Consider the following 19,423-nt stretch of genomic DNA (forward strand, 5'->3'; position numbering starts at 1 on the left):
CGGATTCGACTGTAGGACAGTTAGTAGATAGCTGGGCTAAGGCTCCTTGGGCCTGCAATTCTGGGATTTAAGGGGTTACTCCTTGGGCCTGGCTGATCTCCAAAGGCAGGCTTCCCAGCGTGATGGGGCTTCCCAGCGTGATGGGACTTACAGCAACATGCCACCAAGCTGTTGTAATTCCGTTTTAGGCAGTCACTTGCAGCCAAGGGAAGATAGAGGTAGTATATATTTTTACCTGCCCAACTGGCACACAGTCCTTAGACCAATGGATCCTACATGTTGCCTGTCAAGGATTTGCCCTTTCCTTTTTATTGATTTACCACCATCGCCACCAATTCCTCCTGTTGTTTCTGAGACTTTGGCAGAACATGCCTCCATTTTTGCCAAAGAGGTCAGACATTAGTGGCAAGTGAAAAGATGCCCAAGGAGAAGAAAAACAGCAGATGGTACTTATACGGTTTACTGATGCCCAAAAAGGATGGCGGCTTTAGGACTATTTAAGAACCTAAATTCCTGGACACTTTCCTTCTGAAGAACAAATTCAGAATGCGAACGCTGACCCAATTCAGCGAGGAAACTGTAACAGTAGTAATATATATTAAGTTAAAGCAGTTCTCCTGGTGTGGCATTTGGCCTGTGTATTTTCTTGGTTTGCAAGAGCAATCAAGTAGCTTAGGCAACACTAGAGTCAGCCAAAAAAGCAACAAAAAACTGCAAAAATACTCTTAAGCTTAGGTATGCTTACACAGCAAAACAGTACATTCCATCACTTAAGCACTGTACAGTTCATTGAGGTTGGCTTTGGCAAGTTCGGATTACAGAAGGAAAAAGTGCTGGCTACATTATGAACTTTGTATCTTTTATCTATTTCCCAAGCATTTTGTGGGTAGTGCTAATGACTTTAAGGCCGGAGGCCCTTGTGCATCCCTTTCATAACTATGTTTAGAATGAGAATGCAGCCTCTATTACTGAGTCATCTAAATTTATCTAGAGGACACTAGTCCCAATAGAACAGTGAAGTCAAATTCTGACTATTTAGATTTACAGCATGGATAGAAATATCTGTGTGTTTAACTCTAGATAAAAAATATATTGGTGGGGGGGGGAGGGGGGGGGGGGGAGGAGAACACCCTGTGCCAAAAAAACAAAATAGCTGCAACCCTACTGCTCCTTTTAGAAACATCAAATGATTGTGTGTTGCACAAATAATTTTTACGTGATTTATGCCCCTTTTAAATAGATCCTTTTTAGGTTGAACCTAGAGCAGCGCATGTGCTGTTCTCTGGCGAGACTTTTAGTAAGTGATTCAGAAAATGCTACCACTGTGGCCTAGAGCTTGCATGCATGTGCGAGCGCGATCGCTTTCGAGCAGACGCGCCCTATTGCTTTCCTCTCTTGTCATGGGTCATCAGCTTTCAAGATACGAGAGATTTCTTTCACCGAACTGTTAGTACAATTGCTCACAAGGTGGTGGTGTTCCCACATTGTATATGGAAGCTACTTAATATAGATAACATAGAATTTAATACGGCATAGTGTTGCATCCTGAGGACAGAGACCGCTGGCGTTTTGTTCCTGCGGTGCCCCCTGTCATTGTCTCGCACCATGTTATAAGTAAGTATTACTATATATTTATGGGTTTTTTCAACTCAAGATGCCTCCACTCCATGTGTACGATTAGGAGTCCTTTGTGAACAAGAAGATGATGTTCGTCTGATCGTTCTAAGTTTGTTCTTGTTACTGGTTTTCTTGTGTATACCTCACCGATTTTCCAACTGGTCTGCTGCATCCCAACCCATCCCAACTGTGGGGGGTGAAAAAGGCTGCTTTCTACAGAGTTACACTGGCATTTGGTGTTCCTACTGCCCTGGTTTCTTGTTGTCTTTCTCCAAAGCCTGATGGGAAGTGTAATTTTCATTCCTCTGGCTGATTGCAAGCACAATACTTGCCTCCATGTCCTCAATAAAACCAGAACTTCCTTTACTATTTAGGAAAGTCGACAGGTTTCACGGTTATTGTAGGAGTGGATGGATTGCTTAGGACTAACGTCGCAATTTCAAATGTTTTCAAAGAAGTGATTCGGAATGTAAAGCTTTTGGTTTGTGAAGAAGATGAAGAAACAGTTGAAGACATTGGCGCACCACTGGACAATTGTCGTGAACTTCTGGATACAAAAGTAAAGACATCAGCAGTGCATGATTCCACCAGGCACACACACCACCAGCCATCAGTGCACGCTTCCACCAGGCACACACCACCAGCCGTTAGTGCACACTTCCACCAGGCACACACACCATCAGCCGTCAGTGCACGCTTCCACCAGGCACATACACCACCAGCTGTCAGTGCACGCTTTCACCAGGCATGCACACCACCAACTGTCAATGCCACCAGCCATCAGTGCACGCTTCCAACAGGCATACACACCACCAGCCATCAGTGCATGCTTCCACCAGGCATACACACCACCAGCCATCAGTGCACGCTTCCACCAGGCATGCACACCACCAGCCATCAGTGCACGCTTCCACCAGGCATACACACCACCAGCCGTCAGTGCACGCTTCCACCAGGCACACACACCACCAGCCGTAAGTCCACGCTTCCACCAGGCACACACACCACCAGACGTCAGTCATGCTTCCGGCAGGCATACACACCACCAGACCACCAGCCGTCGGTACACGCTTCCACCAGGCACACACACCACCAGCCGTCAGTACATGCTTTCACTGGGCACACAAACCACCAGCTGTCAGTACATGCTTCCACCAGGCACACACACCACCAGCCATCAGTGCTCGCTTCCACCAGGCACACACACCACCAGCCATCAGTGCATGATTCCACCAGGCACACACCACCAGCCGTCCGTGCACTCTATCACCAGGGACACACACCACCAGCCATCAGTGCACGCTTCCAACAGGCATACACACCACCAGCCGTCAGTGCATGATTCCACCTGGGGCACACACCACCACCAGCAGTCAGTGCACGCTTCCACCAGGCACACACCACCAGCCGTCAGTGCACGCTTCCACCAGGCGCACACACCACCAGCCGTCAGTGAACGCTTCCACCAGGCACACACACCACCAGCCGTCAGTGCACGCTTCCAATGGGCACACACACCACCAGCCGTCCGTGCACGCTTCCAATGGGCGCACACACCACCAGCCGTCAGTGCATGCTTCCACCGGGCGCACACACCACCAGCCGTCAGTGCACGCTTCCACCGGGCACACACACCACCAGCCGTCAGTTCATGCTTCCACCAGGCATACACACCACCAGCCATAAGTGCACGCTTCCACCAGGCACACACACACCACCAGCCGTCAGTGCATGCTTTCACCAGGCATACACACCACCAGGCATCAGTGCATGCTTACACCAGGCACACACCACCAGCCGTCAGTGCATGCTTACACCAGGCACACACACACACCACCAGCAGTCAGTGTACTCTTTCACCAGGCACACACACCACCACCCGTCAGTGCAGATTCCACCAGGCACACACCACCAGCCGTCAGTGCATGCTTTCACCAGGCACACACACACCACCAGCAGTCGGTGCACGCTTCCGCCAGGCACACACACCACCAGCCGTCAGTACACCCTTTCACCAGGCACACACCACCAGCCGGCAGTGCACGCTTACACCGGGCACACACACCACCACCAGCAGTCAGTGCACGCTTCCACCAGGCACACACCACCAGCCGTCCGTGCACGCTTTCACTAGGCACACACACGACCAGCCATCAGTGCACGCTTCCACCAGGCATACACACCACCAGCCATCAGTGCATGATCCCACCAGGCACACACACCACCAGCAGTCAGTGCACAATCCCACCAGGCACACACACCACCAGCAGTCAGTGCACGCTTCCACCGGGCACACACAACACCAGCCATCAGTGCACGGTTTCACCAGGCAAACACAACACCAGCCGTCAGTGCACGCTTCCACCAGGCACACGCACCACCAGCCATCAGTGCACGCTTCTAATGGGCGCACACACCACCAGCCGTCAGTGCACGCTTCCACCGGGCACACCACCACCAGGCGCACACACCACCAGCCGTAAGTGCACGCTTCCACCAGGCACACACACCATCAGCCGTCAGTTCATGCTTCCATCAGGCACACACACCACCAGCCATCAGTGCACGCTTCCACCAGGCACACACACCACCACCAGTCAGTGCAGATTCCACCAGGCACACACACCACCAGCTGTCAGTGCACGCTTCCACCAGGCACACACACCACCAGCTGTCAGTGCACGCTTCCACCAGGCATACACACCACCAGCTGTCAATGCACGCTTCCACCAGGCATACACACCACCAGCTGTCAGTGCACGCTTCCACCAGGCATACACACCACCAGCTGTCAGTGCACGCTTCCGCCAGGCACACACACCATCAGTCGTCAGTGCACGCTTACACCGGGCACACACACCACCAGCTGTCAGTGCACGCTTCCACCAGGCACACACACCACCAGCTGTCAATGCACGCTTCCACCAGGCATACACACCACCAGCTGTCAGTGCACGCTTCCACCAGGCATACACACCACCAGCCGTCAGTGCAGCAGGCAAGCTCCTCTCAGTTTCTTGGTAAATATGTGTTCGATGCCTGGGAGGGAGTGGGTCGAGTTTCCTTAAACCATACGGAGTATGCAGGTGCAGTGTATAAATTCCTGTGTGACTGAGTCACGCTGCCTGGGGCTCACTCACTCCACCCTTGTAAATTGCATCTGAAAGAGACACGTTAGTGATAGATTCCTTACCTTAGAATATCCCCAGGCGTCAGACTGGATCCGGAAATTTTTGCGTAGCAATACCCCTGCGCGTCGGTAGGCGTCATCTGCGGCTCCGCGTCAGTCGTCGGCGTCGTTAGCGCCGGAATGACATCGTCGGAGTACTTAGACGCCGCCCATGCGCACTGACGTCAGTTCTTCTTTTTTCCGTGCCAGCTAGCGCAGATCTGGTGAAGCTCTACCCCCAGTCAATTTTTGACTGAACTTTTTGATCACTCTTTTTCTTCGAGTCTTCGACTCTATCGGTGCCGGTAGGGATGCCCGGGTTCAAGCCCTGCTCGAAGTGCGATCGACTGATGTCTGTCACGGACCCCCATCGCTGGTGCCTGAAGTGCTTAGGCCTCGACCATGACGATCGAACCTGCTCCGACTGCCGGGCCCTGACGTCGAAGGCTAGGCGGGAGTGGTCCCGCAAGCGACTCGAGCTGAGGCAGTCAGCGCCGCTCCAGGTCCCGGTCCCACGGGAGGTCGAGGGACAGGTCGCGAGGTCGGAGTCATCGAAGCTCCAGGAGTGGACACCGGTCGTCAGGTTCCAAGTCCTCAGGTAAGAGGCATGAGAGGTCGGAGCGAGGTCATCGTTCCTCCGACCCACCCCGACGCTCGCACGATGCAGCCGGGGGCTCGGGCGACACCGCCCACGCAGCTCCGCGGGAGTCGCAAGCGTCTCCGCCTGCCCCACACCTTCGGGTACCTGGGTACGGCGCGACGCCGGAGGAGATCGAGCGGTACCTCATGGCCATGAGGACCCTCCCTCCTCAGTCTGTTCCCGTGACGCCTTCGGGCCCAACGGTTCCGTCTGGAGGTCCTAACGGGTCGTGTGCTTCGGCCCCGACGCCGTCGGGTGCTTCGGCCCCAGCGCCGCCGGCGACTTCGGTCTCGGCGCCGCAGGACCTCACCGGATCCGGCTCCGGATCCGGGGTGTCACCGGTCGACCTTACGACCTCACCGGCGCCGTCCCCACAGGTGTCGTCCCCGGCGCCCATTGTGGGTGCCGTCCCCAATGTTTCCTGCGGTCTGACTCAGGCGTCGGAACGGCGCCGCTGGGCGCCGATTCCGTCGGCCTTTGGAGATTTTTATCTCCATGAGAAGGCCCTGTCTACTAATCCTGGTTTGCAGGACACAGGTGACGAGGAGGATTGGGAGGGGTCCGAGGACCCTCTGGCACAGGAGTGCCAGTCTCAACAGGACTGGACATATGAGCTTGGGGAGGCCAGTGGTATTGACACATCGCCAGACACTGGATTTGTCTCCCCTCTGACTGTGGCTTCGGAGGAGGGATCTAGATATAGCGTAGTGTTGACGAAGGCAGCCAAGGCCTTAAACCTTGAGCTCCCTGTCGCAGCCGTGAGGACTAACCTCCTCACTGAGGTCCTCAAACCGCAGTCAAGCTCGGCCGAGCCTCTGCTGCCGTTCAATGAGGCCTTGTGTGACGTTATTGTGGGCACTTGGTCCAAGCCTGCCACAGGTCCGCCTGTGGATAGGAACGTGGCCAGACGCTACCGCCCCGCCCCGGGCGACCCATGCTTTTTGTCCACCCATCCCACCCCCAAGAGCCTGGTCATCCAGGCCTCCAATTCCCAGACCGCATTCCCGTCGGTCCCGCCCGACAGGGAATCCAAGAGATATGTTCGGGAAGAAGGTGTTCTCTTCTGTTAGCCAAGGGCTGCGGTCTGTTAATACCGCCTGTCTCTTGGGCCACTACACCCACACTTTGTGGGACACGGTTGCGGACGTGCTGCCACAATGCCCGGAGGCGGTCCGGGCTAAACTCGCCCAAACCCTTGCGGAGGAACGAGATGCGGCGCGTTATTCCATTCGGTGTGGGCTGGATACAACGGACTCACTGGGCAGGGCGATGGCAACGACGGTGGCGGTTCGACGCCACGCCTGGTTGAGGTCCGCCAACTTCTCGGCCGATGTCCAGGCCACTCTTCTGGACATGCCGTTCGATGGCCGTCGCCTCTTCGGCGACAAGGCAGACCATGCGCTGGAACGTTTCAAAGACTCCAGGGCTACGGCCAAGTCCTTGGGCCTCTCGGCCCCACGCCAGCAATCGGGTGCCTTTCGCTCCTTTCGTGGCCACGGAAGGGGTGTCCCCACACGTGCTGCCAGCCACGCGCCCCAGAATGTCCAACAGCGCGGTGGCAGCCGTGGGAACCGCCGTGGCGGCAGTCGGGGACAGCGGCGAGGCCAGTCCACACCTCCCTCCACAGCACCCGCCTCAAAAACTTCCTAGTCCGAGTTTTCAGGCCCATGTGACGCCTGTGGGAGGCAGGCTTCGCCATCACCTCTCCCACTGGCGCACTATCACATCGGACAGGTGGGTGCTGCAGATCGTCCGAAGAGGCTACTCCCTCCCCTTCGAGGCGACCCCTCCATCCATGCCACCGCGTGTCGAGGGATCACTTGCAACTTCTGCAAGAGGAAGTCACGGCTCTCTTGGCCAAGGGTGCCATCGAGCGCGTTCCTGGGCCAGAAGTAGGGTGTGGATGTTACTCCAACTACTTTCTGGTACCCAAGAAGGGCAAAGGGGGCCTACGCCCTATCTTGGACCTGCGAAACGTCAACGGCTTCCTCCGGAAGGAGAAGTTCAAGATGCTGACTTTGGCTCAGGTCCTAGCTGCCCTGGACCCGGAAGACTGGCTGGTAGCGTTGGACTTGCAGGACGCTTATTTCCACATCCCCGTCCTGCCGGCCCACCAGCGTTACCTGCGGTTCACGGTAGGCCAAGAGCACTTTCAGTTTACCGTGCTCCCCTTCGGCCTTACCAGCGCCCCACGGGTGTTCACGAAGGTGATGGCGGTGGTTGCAGCTCATCTGCGCAGGTTAGGGGTGTCCGTCTTTCCTTACCTAGACGACTGGTTGTTGAAGGCGGGCTCGCCCCAGACAGTCGTCAACCACCTCCAGACTACGGCCGACCTCCTGCACTTGCAGGGGTTCTCCATCAATGTGCCAAAGTCACACCTTTGTCCCTCTCAGAAGCTCCTCTTCATCGGAGCGGTTCTCGACTCGGCGCAGTTTCCGGTTTACCCGCCCAAACAGCGGGTTCGGGATATACAGGCTCTGATTCCCATCTTCCAGCCGTTATCCCGAGTCTCGGTCAGGTTGACGTTGCGGCTTCTGGGGCTGATGGCCTCCTGCATCCTTCTGGTGCATCACGCCATGTGGCACATGCGGGCTCTGCAGTGGGACCTGAAGGTTCAGTGGGCCCAGCATCAGGGCAACCTGTCCGATCATGTCTTGATCTCGGAGGGCACTGCGAAACAACTGCAGTGGTGGCTTAAGGACCGCGACTGGGTCAGTGGCAGATCCCTCTCCCTACCCCACCCGGAGCACGTGGTTGTGACGGACGAGTCCCTCCAGGGCTGGGGAGGCCATATGGGAGAGGCGGAGATCAGAGGCCTCTGGTCTCCGGCGGAGTCCCGAGGCCTCTGGTCTCCGGCGGAGTCCCGGCTCCATATCAACATGTTGGAGCTGCGGGCGATTCGTCTAGCACTGAAGGCATTCCTCCCCTCTGTCCGGGGGAGTGTAGTGCAAGTGTTCGCCGACAACACCACTGCCATGTGGTACTGCAACAAACAAGGCGGGGTGGGGTCGTGGACCCTATGCCAGGAGGCTCTGCACCTCTGGCAATGGCTGGAACATCAGGGCGTGACCCTGGTGGTTCAACACCTGGCAGGCTCTCTGAATGCCAGGGCAGACAAACTCAGCCGTCAGTGAATGATGGATCATGAATGGCGTTTGAACTCGGACGTGGCGCAAGGTCTCTTTCAGCAATGGGGAGAGCCTTGGTTAGATCTATTCGCCACAGAAGAGAACGCGCAATGTCATCAGTTCTGCCCGTTGGAATTTCCATGGCGGCACTCGCTCGGAGACGCTTTTCGTCGCGAGTGGAGTTGCGGTCTATTGTACGCCTTTCCGCCTATACCACTTCTGCCTAGAGTGCTGAAGAAGATAAGGCGCGACTGGGCCCAGGTTATCCTTGTGGCTCCGGACTGGGCACGAAGATACGGGTATCCCGAGCTACTCAGCATGTCAGTCGATTACCCCGAGTCGTCTGCCTCTTCGGGAGGACCTTCTGTCGCAGCAGCAGGGGACGGTGCTGCACCCGAACCTGTCCAGTCTCCACCTACAAGCTTGGAGATTGAGCGGCGACAGTTGAGGCCGTTTGACTTGCCTCCTGAAGTCTGTGATATCATTCTGGCAACCAGGCGTCCCTCCACTAAGTCGGTATACGCCTGCAGGTGGAACAGATTTGTGGCATGGTGCACAGCAAAGGCTGTGGATCCTCTCTGCACCCCTTTCTGAAGTGCTGCTCTTCCTTCTTTCCCTTGCCCAGCAGGGCTCTGCTCTGGGCACTCTTAAAGGGTACCTTTCTGCTCTTTCCGCCTTCTTAAGGCTACCTGATCAGCCTTCCTTATTCAAGTCCCACATTGTAAATAGATTTCTGAAGGGCATCACACACATGTTCCCTCCTATTCCCTTTGTGATGCCCCAGTGGGACTTGAATCTTGTTCTCACTTATCTGATGTGTGCTCCCTTTGAGCTGCTCCATAACTGTCCTCTCCGTCTTCTCACATTGAAGACTGCTTTCCTGGTCGCCATCACCTCTGCCAGGAGGGTGAGTGAGCTCCAGGCTCTTTCTTCTACTCCACCTTTCCTATCTGTTCATCCAGACAAGGTGGTGTTGCGTACACGGCCTTCCTTTCTGCCCAAGGTTGTCACGGCCTTCCGAATCGGGCAGTCCATTACTTTGCCCACCTTCTTTCCGCCTCCGCATCCCTCAAGAGTATTCAGGCATGTTACTCCATGGCGAAAAAGGAGCCCCCTGCTGCTCATTCCACTCGTGCCACGGCAACAACTGCCCTGGGCCGAGGAGTCCCTTTACAGGACATTTGCCAGGCAGCAACGTGGGCCTCGCTGCACACGTTCGCAAGACACTACTGCCTGGACAGTCAAGTCCGGAGGGATGGCTTCTTTGGCCGTTCCGTCCTCCAGGACTTTCTGGTGTGATATTGGTTCGCAGACCCACCACCGGGGTTGGTATTGCTGGGGTATCTATTCTAAGGTAAGGAATCTATCACTAACGTGTCTCTTTCAGATACACAAGTTACTACTTGTGTAACGATATATCTGTAAGAGACATTAGATAGTGATAGATTCCTTACCGACCCACCCATCCTCCCAGTTCTGCGAACGATATCTAGGGTTAAGGTCATCCCCTTTCAGGGCCCTAGTTTCATGGCACCAGTGTTGGTTCTATAATGGCTCTGCGTATCTGGCGCGGAAAAGCTGTGTATCAGAACTGACGTCTAAGTACTCCAACGTCATTCCGGCGATAACGACGGACGCGTAGCCGCAGACGACGCCTACCGACGTGCAGGGGTATTGCTACGCAAAAATTTCCGGATCCAGTCTGACGCCTGGGGATATTCTAAGGTAAGGAATCTATCACTAACTAATGTCTCTTACAGATATATTGTTACACAAGTAGTAACTTGTGCTCCTGCACCAGGCATTTTCTCATTTGCAAAGTTCGGCGCACAGCTAGGCAGCCCCCACACCCCTGGGAATGACTGCTGAATTCATATCTGTGCATAGATCGCCGCCTAGTGTTGGGTCCGGATGATTGCACATTCTTGTCCTGGAAGAGTTTTCGAAGTATCACGAGATAGGTGGCTCCTCCCTTGGACTACAGTGCGCATGGGCATCCTCTCCATCCTCAGATTGTTTTTTTCCGCCATTGGGTGCGTATGTAATTTCTTAACTCTGAGTTCGGAATCGGTTAAAAACTTTCTAAAAGGCCTTCGGGTCGTAGGTATTGTTATTCGATCGGTGCCGACAACTTTATTCCTGTTGTTTTCTACTCAGGAGGTCGAATCGGGCCGCGTGGCCTTTTCGACACCAAGGGACCGATCGTCGATGGAACGAAGTCCATTCAAAAGATGCCCCAACTGTAACTCGAAATATCCACACATAGATAAACACCCTGTGTGTAACAAGTGTTTATCTCCAGAACACAATGAAGCAGACTGCTTAGCTTGTCCACAATTTCGATCAAAGAAGACACTTCGGATTCGAAGAGCAGCGAGGCAGACGATGCAGAAGCCAGCGCCTGACCCGGACAATATCTTTGAAGATGACGAAGAGGTTGTCGAAGCTGTAGACTCAGATCAGCAGTCAGATCAGGGGTCAGAACATGACTCCAACTACTACGTCGACGAAGAAGAAGACATTGTCGAGGTAGGGGACGGAGCCGTCGAGGACGACTCCGGCGAGGACACTGGGCCAACCGGGAGTACGGAGCCCAGTACATTTACTGATACGCTTCCAGAGGCTCAGGTCGAGGCTTAGCCAAGATCATAACATCGATTCTATAGCCCCGCAATTCAGCCCGGCTAAGAATATAAGACAAGAGCCATCGGTGCAGCATTACCATAGCTTGGTCAAAACGAAACCGAAAGTAATGGAACTAAAACATAAACCGAAACTGATAGACTTTACAGTCTTCGGACCGAGAGGTGTGGATCCATCGGAGCCGACCAAAAACAAAATGGTTGTCGACCCGGCTGGGTCGCATATAAGGGTTGTCGAGCCGAGAGCCTGTACTCCCATGGCCAAGCTAAAGGCTGTCGAACCGACGAGATCGATGTCGACGCCAAGCAACACAAACAAAGGACTTCAGCAGAATACGGTTGTCGAACCGAAACAGAAAGTCGACAAACCAAGGCCGGTGCACACAAAGACACTCGAGCCGAAGGCAAGGATCGAACCGAAGGGGTCGGTCGAGCCGAGGCAGCAAAACATCGCTCCGAAGCAGCAAGCTCCGAAGACGACACAAGGCCAAAAAGTGGTTATCGAACAAACGAGAACAGTCGGGTCGATAACAATTACGGCTCCGAAGAAGTTCATACAGACTAAAAAGACTGTTGATACACAGAAGTCCCTCGGACCTATAAAATTTGGACTTCCAACACACGTGAAGCCAAGAGCGGTCGAACCAACAACCGAAATTGAACCGACACAAACAAAAAAGACGATAACGGGGAAAAGAGCTAAAGCACCTGAAGAGCAAGAGCCCTCAACAGATGAACAGTCCAAACTGTATGTTGACCCCGATACTGGCAGAGTTACCCTATATAAGAGGAAAATCAGACCAGACACTTACGCTGAGACCTATAAGATACCACTCAAAAAGAAAAGAGACACTTCTACATCTCCAACTCTCTTTGAGCCTATCAGACCACATGTGCAAGAGACTTATACATATTCTCCTACACGCACAGATGACGATGTGGAATATGAGGATAATGAACTGTACAATTATCCGGTGGACAATGACCAGGACAACCAGAATCAACATTGGTCTGACCCTGTAGATCCTGCAGACTCTCAGCCCATTCCAGAAAATACTGCATACCCTGTTAAGACTTCGCCTACAGAGGACACAGCTGCTTTCAATGCATTGATAGAAAGAGCAGCATACAATCACCACGTGGAAATGCATGCAGACCCCATTGAGGAAGACTTCCTCTTTGACACTTTCAACACTTCTGAAAGATCAGTCAAAACATTGCCAATGTTAAAAGGGGTGCTTAAACACGCAGGGGACATATTTAAGGAAACAACCAGGGCACGGGTCATTAACCCCAGAATGGAGAGGAAATATAGGCCAGCACCAGTGGACCCCTCATACATTAAGGGACACCTGCCTTTATTATTATTATTATTATTATTATTAAGGAAATTTCTAAAGCGCCTGGTTACGCGCACCTGCGTGTCCCCGCGCTATGGTGAGGGACAGTGAGGAGGCCAACAAAGCCACTAATCAAGTGTAGAGCGGAACAAACGGGTTTTAAGAGCTCTACGGAACTTAGTCTCTGAAGGTTCAAGACGCAGCTCCATCGGGAGCCTGTTCCAGCTCTTAGCTGCAAGGTGTCTAAATGATCTGCCCCCCATTCGCGCCTTCTTAATTTTGGGAACAACTACCAAGCCAACACCAGTGGATCTGAGTATCCGTAGACTCTTTGGTAGTATCCAATGCAGGTAAACGTGCTAATTCTCAGACTACTGGCGAGGCTCCACCTCCAGACAAGGAGTCTAAAATTCTGGAGGCTTCAGGCAAAAGGGTAGCTGCTCAAGCAGCTAACATATGGAGAATTTCAAACACACATGCCCTGTTAGCCAGGTATGACAGGGCACACTATGACACACTAGAGCAAATTCTCCAGCATCTACCTGACCTTTATAAGGAACAGGCAGAGTTCCTTATACAAGAGGGAAAGCTAATATCTAACGCCTCCATCAAATGTGCGCTAGATGCGGGAGACACAGCAGCCAGGACTATCAATACCAGTGTCATGCTCAGAAGACATGCGTGGCTCTGCATCTCTGGGTTTAAAAATGAGGTTCAGAGCACTTTACTCAATCAACCTGTAAACCCTGATTATTTATTTGGTCCTAATGTGGACACAATATTAGACAAAAGGAAGAAGGATACCGAGACAGCCAAGTCTATGGGAGCCTTGCAGTCACAACAATTCAGAGGCGGCTCCTTTCGTCGCTCCGGCAACAGAGGAGCTGCAAGAGGAGGCTTAACACAGCAAACCTCATACAACAAAGGGAACACGCAAAACACCTACAACAAAAACAGTAGCAGTGGATACCGTGGCAATAACAACAAGGGTAGAGGGCGAGGGAATAACACCACCAGATCCTCTACCAATACCAAACAGTGACTTCTTGTCACTACCCCCAGACCATGTAACACCGGTCGGGGGAAGATTACAGCAGTTCCTGCCAGTCTGGGAAAACATTACTACAGACAGGTGAGTGAGGCAAATTATCCAGCATGGCTATTGCCTAGAATTAACCTCCACACCACCCAACATACCTCCAAGACACCGTCCTATGTCCGCAGAACACCTACACTTATTGCAGCAAGAAGTCATCAGCATGCTACAAAAAGGGGCCATAGAACTAGTACACTTAGAACACCAGGGTACAGGGGTGTACTCACTGTACTTCCTAATCCCCAAGAAGGACGGGTCTCTCAGACCAATTTTGGACATCAGGCCCCTAAACCAATACATCTTATCAGAGCATTTCCACATGCTCACTCTACAGCAGGTATTACCACTGTTGCGTCAAGGAGACTTCCTCGCAACACTAGACCTCAAAGACGCATATTTCCATATACAGATACACCCAGCACACAGGAAATATCTCAGGTTTACAATAAAATATCAGCACTACCAATTCAAAGTCCTTTCTTTTGGGGTGACAACAGCCCCGAGAGTATTCACTAAGTGCCTAGCGACAGTAGCTGCACATCTGAGAAGACAGCATATTCATGTCTATCCATATCTGGACGACTGGCTAATACAAGCACAGTCAGCCCAGCAATGTGCCAGCCACATGTCACGCACTATACACCTCCTGCACAGTTTAGGTTTCTCGCTGAACTACCCAAAGTCCCATCTTCAGCCTGCCCACGTACAACAGTACCAGGGAGCGACTATAGACACTCTGGCAGCAAAAGCACAGCCAAATTCTGCCAGAATAAACAGCATTCAGACGCTGATCCAAAGGTTCAGGCCCCAACACTCGCTCCCAGCCAGAGTGTTTATGCAACTAATAGGCATGATGGCCTCATGCATTTTCATAGTCCCTCACGCGAGACTACACATGCGTCCGCTGCAGGAGTCCCTAGCACGTCAGTGGAACCAGGCTCAAGGACAATTAAACGACCTAGTGTTGGTGACCAGTCGTGTATACAACTCTGCATTGGTGGAATCCACAAAACCTTTGCAAGGGACGACTGTTCCAAGAGCCTGTACCACAAATAGTGTTGACGACGAACGCATCCCTGATAGTTTGGGGAGCCCATGTCCTCCACCACACAGTGCAGGGCTTATGGACCACGCAGCAAAAGAAAATGCACATCAACCTACTGGAGCTGATGGCAATTTTTATGGCAATAAAAGCGTTCAAAGTACATCTGTGCAACAAGACCGTGTTGATCCGGACGGGCAACATGACTGCAATGTACTACATACAGAAACAGGGAGGAACACACTCTCCACAGCTGTCACATCTAGCTCAGAGCGTGTGTAAGTGGGCCATTCAGAGAAACATTTTTCTCATGGCGGAACACCTCCCAGGCAAGGACAATCAAATAGCGGATCTGCTCAGCAGACACAGCCAACAGGTGCACGAGTGGGAGATTCATCCCACAGTGCTACAACGATACTTACAACAGTGGGGACAACCAGAGATCGACCTGTTCGCCACAAAACAAAACGCAAAAGGCCAGTACTTCGCCTCAAGGTTCCCACACCTGCAGTCTCAGGGCAATGCGATATGGATGAACTGGTCCGGCAAATTTGCCTACGCTTTTCCACCAGCACCGTTGATACCGCTAGTGGCACGCAAACTGCGCCAGCATTCCATAACGCTAATCCTGGTTGCTCCAACATGGGCAAGGCAACCTTGGAACACCACGTTCCTAGAACGTTCCTTTGTGCCTCATCAAAGACTACGACTAACACCCAGTCTCTTAACGCAGAGCCATGGAGACATTCAGCACCCAGATCCGCAGCAGCTGAACCTTGCAATCTGGCTCCTGAAGTCCTAGAGTTTGGCTACCTAAACTTACCTCCTGACTGCATGAACATTATCAAAGAGGCAAGGAGACCTACGACAAGAGCATGCTATGCGGCAAAGTGGAAACGTTTTGTCATTTATTGTAACAACAATGACATAAACACACTAGACGGGTTAACCCAAAATATCATATGCTATCTTTTGCACCTACACCGCTGCAATCTAGCCTATACATCCATAAGGATACACTTAGCTGCCAAAGCAGCTTACCTTCAGAACAGGCAGCACCTTTCGCTATTCAGAGTGCCTGCAATTAAAGCATTCATGGAGGGGCTCCAACAAGTGATCCCCCCCAAGACACCCACCTTCACCTGTCTGGAACCTAAACGTTGTTTTAACCAGACTAATGGGACCACCTTTTGAACCTTTAAACTCGTGTGAAATACAATTTTTAAGATGGAAGTGGCTTTTCTCGTAGCGATAACTTCGCTTAGAAGAGTTAGCGAGCTGCAAGCCCTAACTATTCAAGAGCCATTCTTCCAAATTCACGCAAATAGGGTCGTGCTTAGGACAAACCCTAAATTCATGCCAAAAGTGGTATCCCACTTCCACATCAATCAAACAATAGAACTGCCAGTGTTCTTCCCAAATCCACAGTCAGTACCTGAAAGGGCTCTACACACACTAGATGTTAAGAGGGCTCTCCTATATTACATAGACAGGACAAAAGATTTCAGGAAGACAAAACAGTTTTTTGTTGCCTTTTCTCCACAGCACAAAGGCAACCCCATTTCCAAAAATGGTTTAGCGAGATGGATAGTTAAGTGCATCCAAATATGTTACATTAAAGCTAAACGCACTTTAACAGTTCCCCAAAGAGCGCATTCCACACGCAAACTGGGGGCATCCATGGCTTTCCTAGGAAACATTCCTCTAGAGGAGATATGTAAAGCAGCCATATGGTCTACCTTACATACATTTACCAAACACTACTGCGTAGATGTACACTCCAAGCGGCTGTAGGACAGGCTGTTCTCAAAACTCTTTTTCAGACTGCTGCAGCTGGCACAGGCAACCACCGCTAGGAGAGAGACTGCTATACATTCTATGCACAGATATGAATTCAGCAGCCCACATGCCTCGAACGGAATATGCTTCTTACCAGTATGCATCTGTTCTTGGCATGTAGGGCTGCTGACATTCATATCGCCCACCCTCCTCACCGGTGCCTGTCGCAGCTGTAGCATTCACTATTACTTTCTAGCATTGACATCACTTACTGTATCATACCCCATCTCTGCCACAATGGCGAAAAACAATCTGAGGATGGGGAGGATGCCCATGCGCACTGTAGTCCAGGGGAGGAGCCACCTATCTCGTTATACTTCGAAGACTCTTCCAGGACAACAATGTGCAATCATCCGGACCCAACACTAGGCGGCGATCTATGCACAGATATGAATGTCAGCAGCCCTACATGCCAATAACAGATGCATACTGGTAAGTAGCATATTCCTTTCCTACAATCAGAATGGAAACAACATTCAGAGCTATGCTCATTTGATTAAAAGAACTGTTAACAAAAACCATGTCCAGCTTTTGTAGATCTGGCAACTTAAACAAAACAGCAACAAAAAACAAGCAAGCATTGGTATAGCCAATAGTTCTCGCTTTTTGGACCGTATAAGTATTTAGTTATGCAGCAGAATATCCTTGGTGCAACAACACCAACTGTTGCATGGCTAAACACTTATAAGGTCCCAAATGCGAGACCTATAGGCTATGCCAATGCTTGTTGTAGATGGGATCTGCAGATCTGTTTGGAGTCTTACTATTTCTGCTGTATGTACCCAGTCACAGTCCCCTCTGCTGTGTTGCCCCTCTGCTGCTGTGATGCCCCTCTGCCACCGTGGTGCCCCCCTCTCTGCCGCCGTGGTGCCCCCCTCTCTGCTGCCGTGGTGCCCCCCTCTCTGCTGCCGTGATGCCCCCTCTCTGCTGCTGTTGTGCCCCCCATCTTCAGCAGTGGTGCCTTCCTACCACCCCCTCCCCCCCCCCCCCCCCCCAGTGGTGCCTCCTCCCTTAATCCGATTTTTTTTTCTCCTGTTCCCCTATTTTCCCTGGACACTGTTTCTTTATTCTTGTTCCGCTCTCCACCAGTTCTCTCCATCAAACATTGACGGAAAATAAGCATGGGATGCACTATAGTTTGAAACCCTAGCATAAATGGGATAGCAAGTCTTTCCCACATCCCTGTCCTTACTGCCCTGCTAAAGTCAGGTCTTGCTCCCTATTGCTTAACCCTAGAAATATTGCTCACTGTACATTATTCACACAATCTTCCTTTTCTGATATTTGTATATTTCGGTCATTGCCATCTTTACATATAATGTCCCACTTTGATTCCAATTTTCCAAGGACATGGTACTCTTGCTTGAGGTGGGGTGGGTTGATGGCGTGTGTGTGTGTTTTTGTGCTGCCGTTGGCTGTACTGTGCCTCTTTATGTGGCGATGGGGAGTGTGCACTGTTGCTACTCCTGCTGTGCGTTTACTCTGTGTAAATTACACATACGACTTTTGTGATTGAAACTGAAAACATACACTCAAAACACATTTTAAATACAACTTCGAATTTACTTTTATTAACTCAGTAATACAAAGCTACTAATTACTGTCGAAAAGGGGAGTTTATAAATCTGTTTTACCGTTTACCCTTAATACTAAAGCATATACTTTTGTCGTTTCAGTGGAAAGTTCGGAGAACGCTAGCCTTCTCTATCCATGAGATCGCTGTGGTTCTTGGAGATAAACTCACGGCTGCAGATCTGGTTCCAGTCTTCAACGGGTTTTTAAAAGATTTAGATGAAGTTAGGATTGGTGTTCTTAAACACTTGTATGATTTTTTAAAGGTAAGCATTGCATGCATACGTATGTGGGGTTCATTATCAGATGAGTTTTGAACATTGGATTTTTCACTACTCTTTACAGATGGGTTTTGTACACCAATAAGTACAGTTACATATGTTGCTGTCATATTTGAAACCTAAATTGCAGTTGTAAATTAATATAGTGAACTATTGCTTAGTAATGTTTTTTTTTTTATATGGAACCTTCCCATATTAGCGGATAAATTCACAATGAGTTGACCTATCTGCAGAATACGTTGTGAACTGTATGGATAAGCTATGTGTAGATGGAAACGGGTTTTAGTGAACATGAAGTTATGGCGCTCTGGCACTATTGACGTAAACTCAGTGTTTCTGAACAAAGGTAGGGATGGTGCAGTCAGGAAGGGGAGACCCTCAAACCTCTCAATCTGTACAGAAAAACCACACAATCCCAAATTAACAAAAGTCCTGCGCACTCCTAATCAATCAAAAAATCATGTAGATGAGTATGTAGAATTAAAGGAACCAATCCAACGATGAAGTCTTTGCTTTTGTCTTTTCTTTTAATCGATCATCAGGCATGAATTACAAACAGCCAGCCGACACGTGTTTTGTTGTAGAATATATGTGTTATACAACTCTTCAGGGCTCCATGGCTGTATCCAAAATCGGAGAGCCCACATCCGGTGATAATTCCAACCCGGCGGGTAACTAAATTCTTGGCAATTAATGTTCGGAAAAGATGAATACAGGCCAGTAGGCCGAACGGAATTATCAATGACGCCAAAACAAATTAATGCCTCTCTGGGACTTGAACATGGTTCTAATATATCTAATGTGCTCTCCCTTTGAGCCACTTCACAACTGTCCTCTTAGTCTTCTCACTTTAAAGACTGCTTTCCTGGTTGCCATCACCTCTGCCAGAAGAGTGAGTGAGCTCCAGGCTCTTTCCTCTAAACCTCCTTCTCTCTCTGTCCATCCGGACAATGTTGTTCTAAGGACTCGTCCATCTTTTCTGCGAAAGGTTGTCACTGCCTTTCACATCAGGCAGACCATCACTTTGCCCACCGTCTTTCCGCCTCCACATCCCTCA

General features: G+C 51.1%; 1 protein-coding gene across 2 annotated transcripts in view; it reads left to right on the forward strand.

Moving 5' to 3' along the window:
• PPP4R1 (protein phosphatase 4 regulatory subunit 1) overlaps nucleotides 1-19,423 on the forward strand; it is a 604,307-nt gene that overhangs the window by 487,748 nt on the left and 97,136 nt on the right. For both annotated transcript variants that reach the window (XM_086964940.1, XM_086964941.1), the window contains exon 15: nucleotides 18,190-18,351. In XM_086964940.1, the coding sequence (XP_086821066.1) occupies nucleotides 18,190-18,351 (162 nt within the window). The remainder of the gene's footprint in view (nucleotides 1-18,189; nucleotides 18,352-19,423) is intronic.

Source organism: Lissotriton vulgaris, chromosome 4_1 (genome assembly GCF_964263255.1).
Source record: "Lissotriton vulgaris chromosome 4_1, aLisVul1.2, whole genome shotgun sequence".
NCBI lineage: Eukaryota > Metazoa > Chordata > Amphibia > Caudata > Salamandridae > Lissotriton > Lissotriton vulgaris.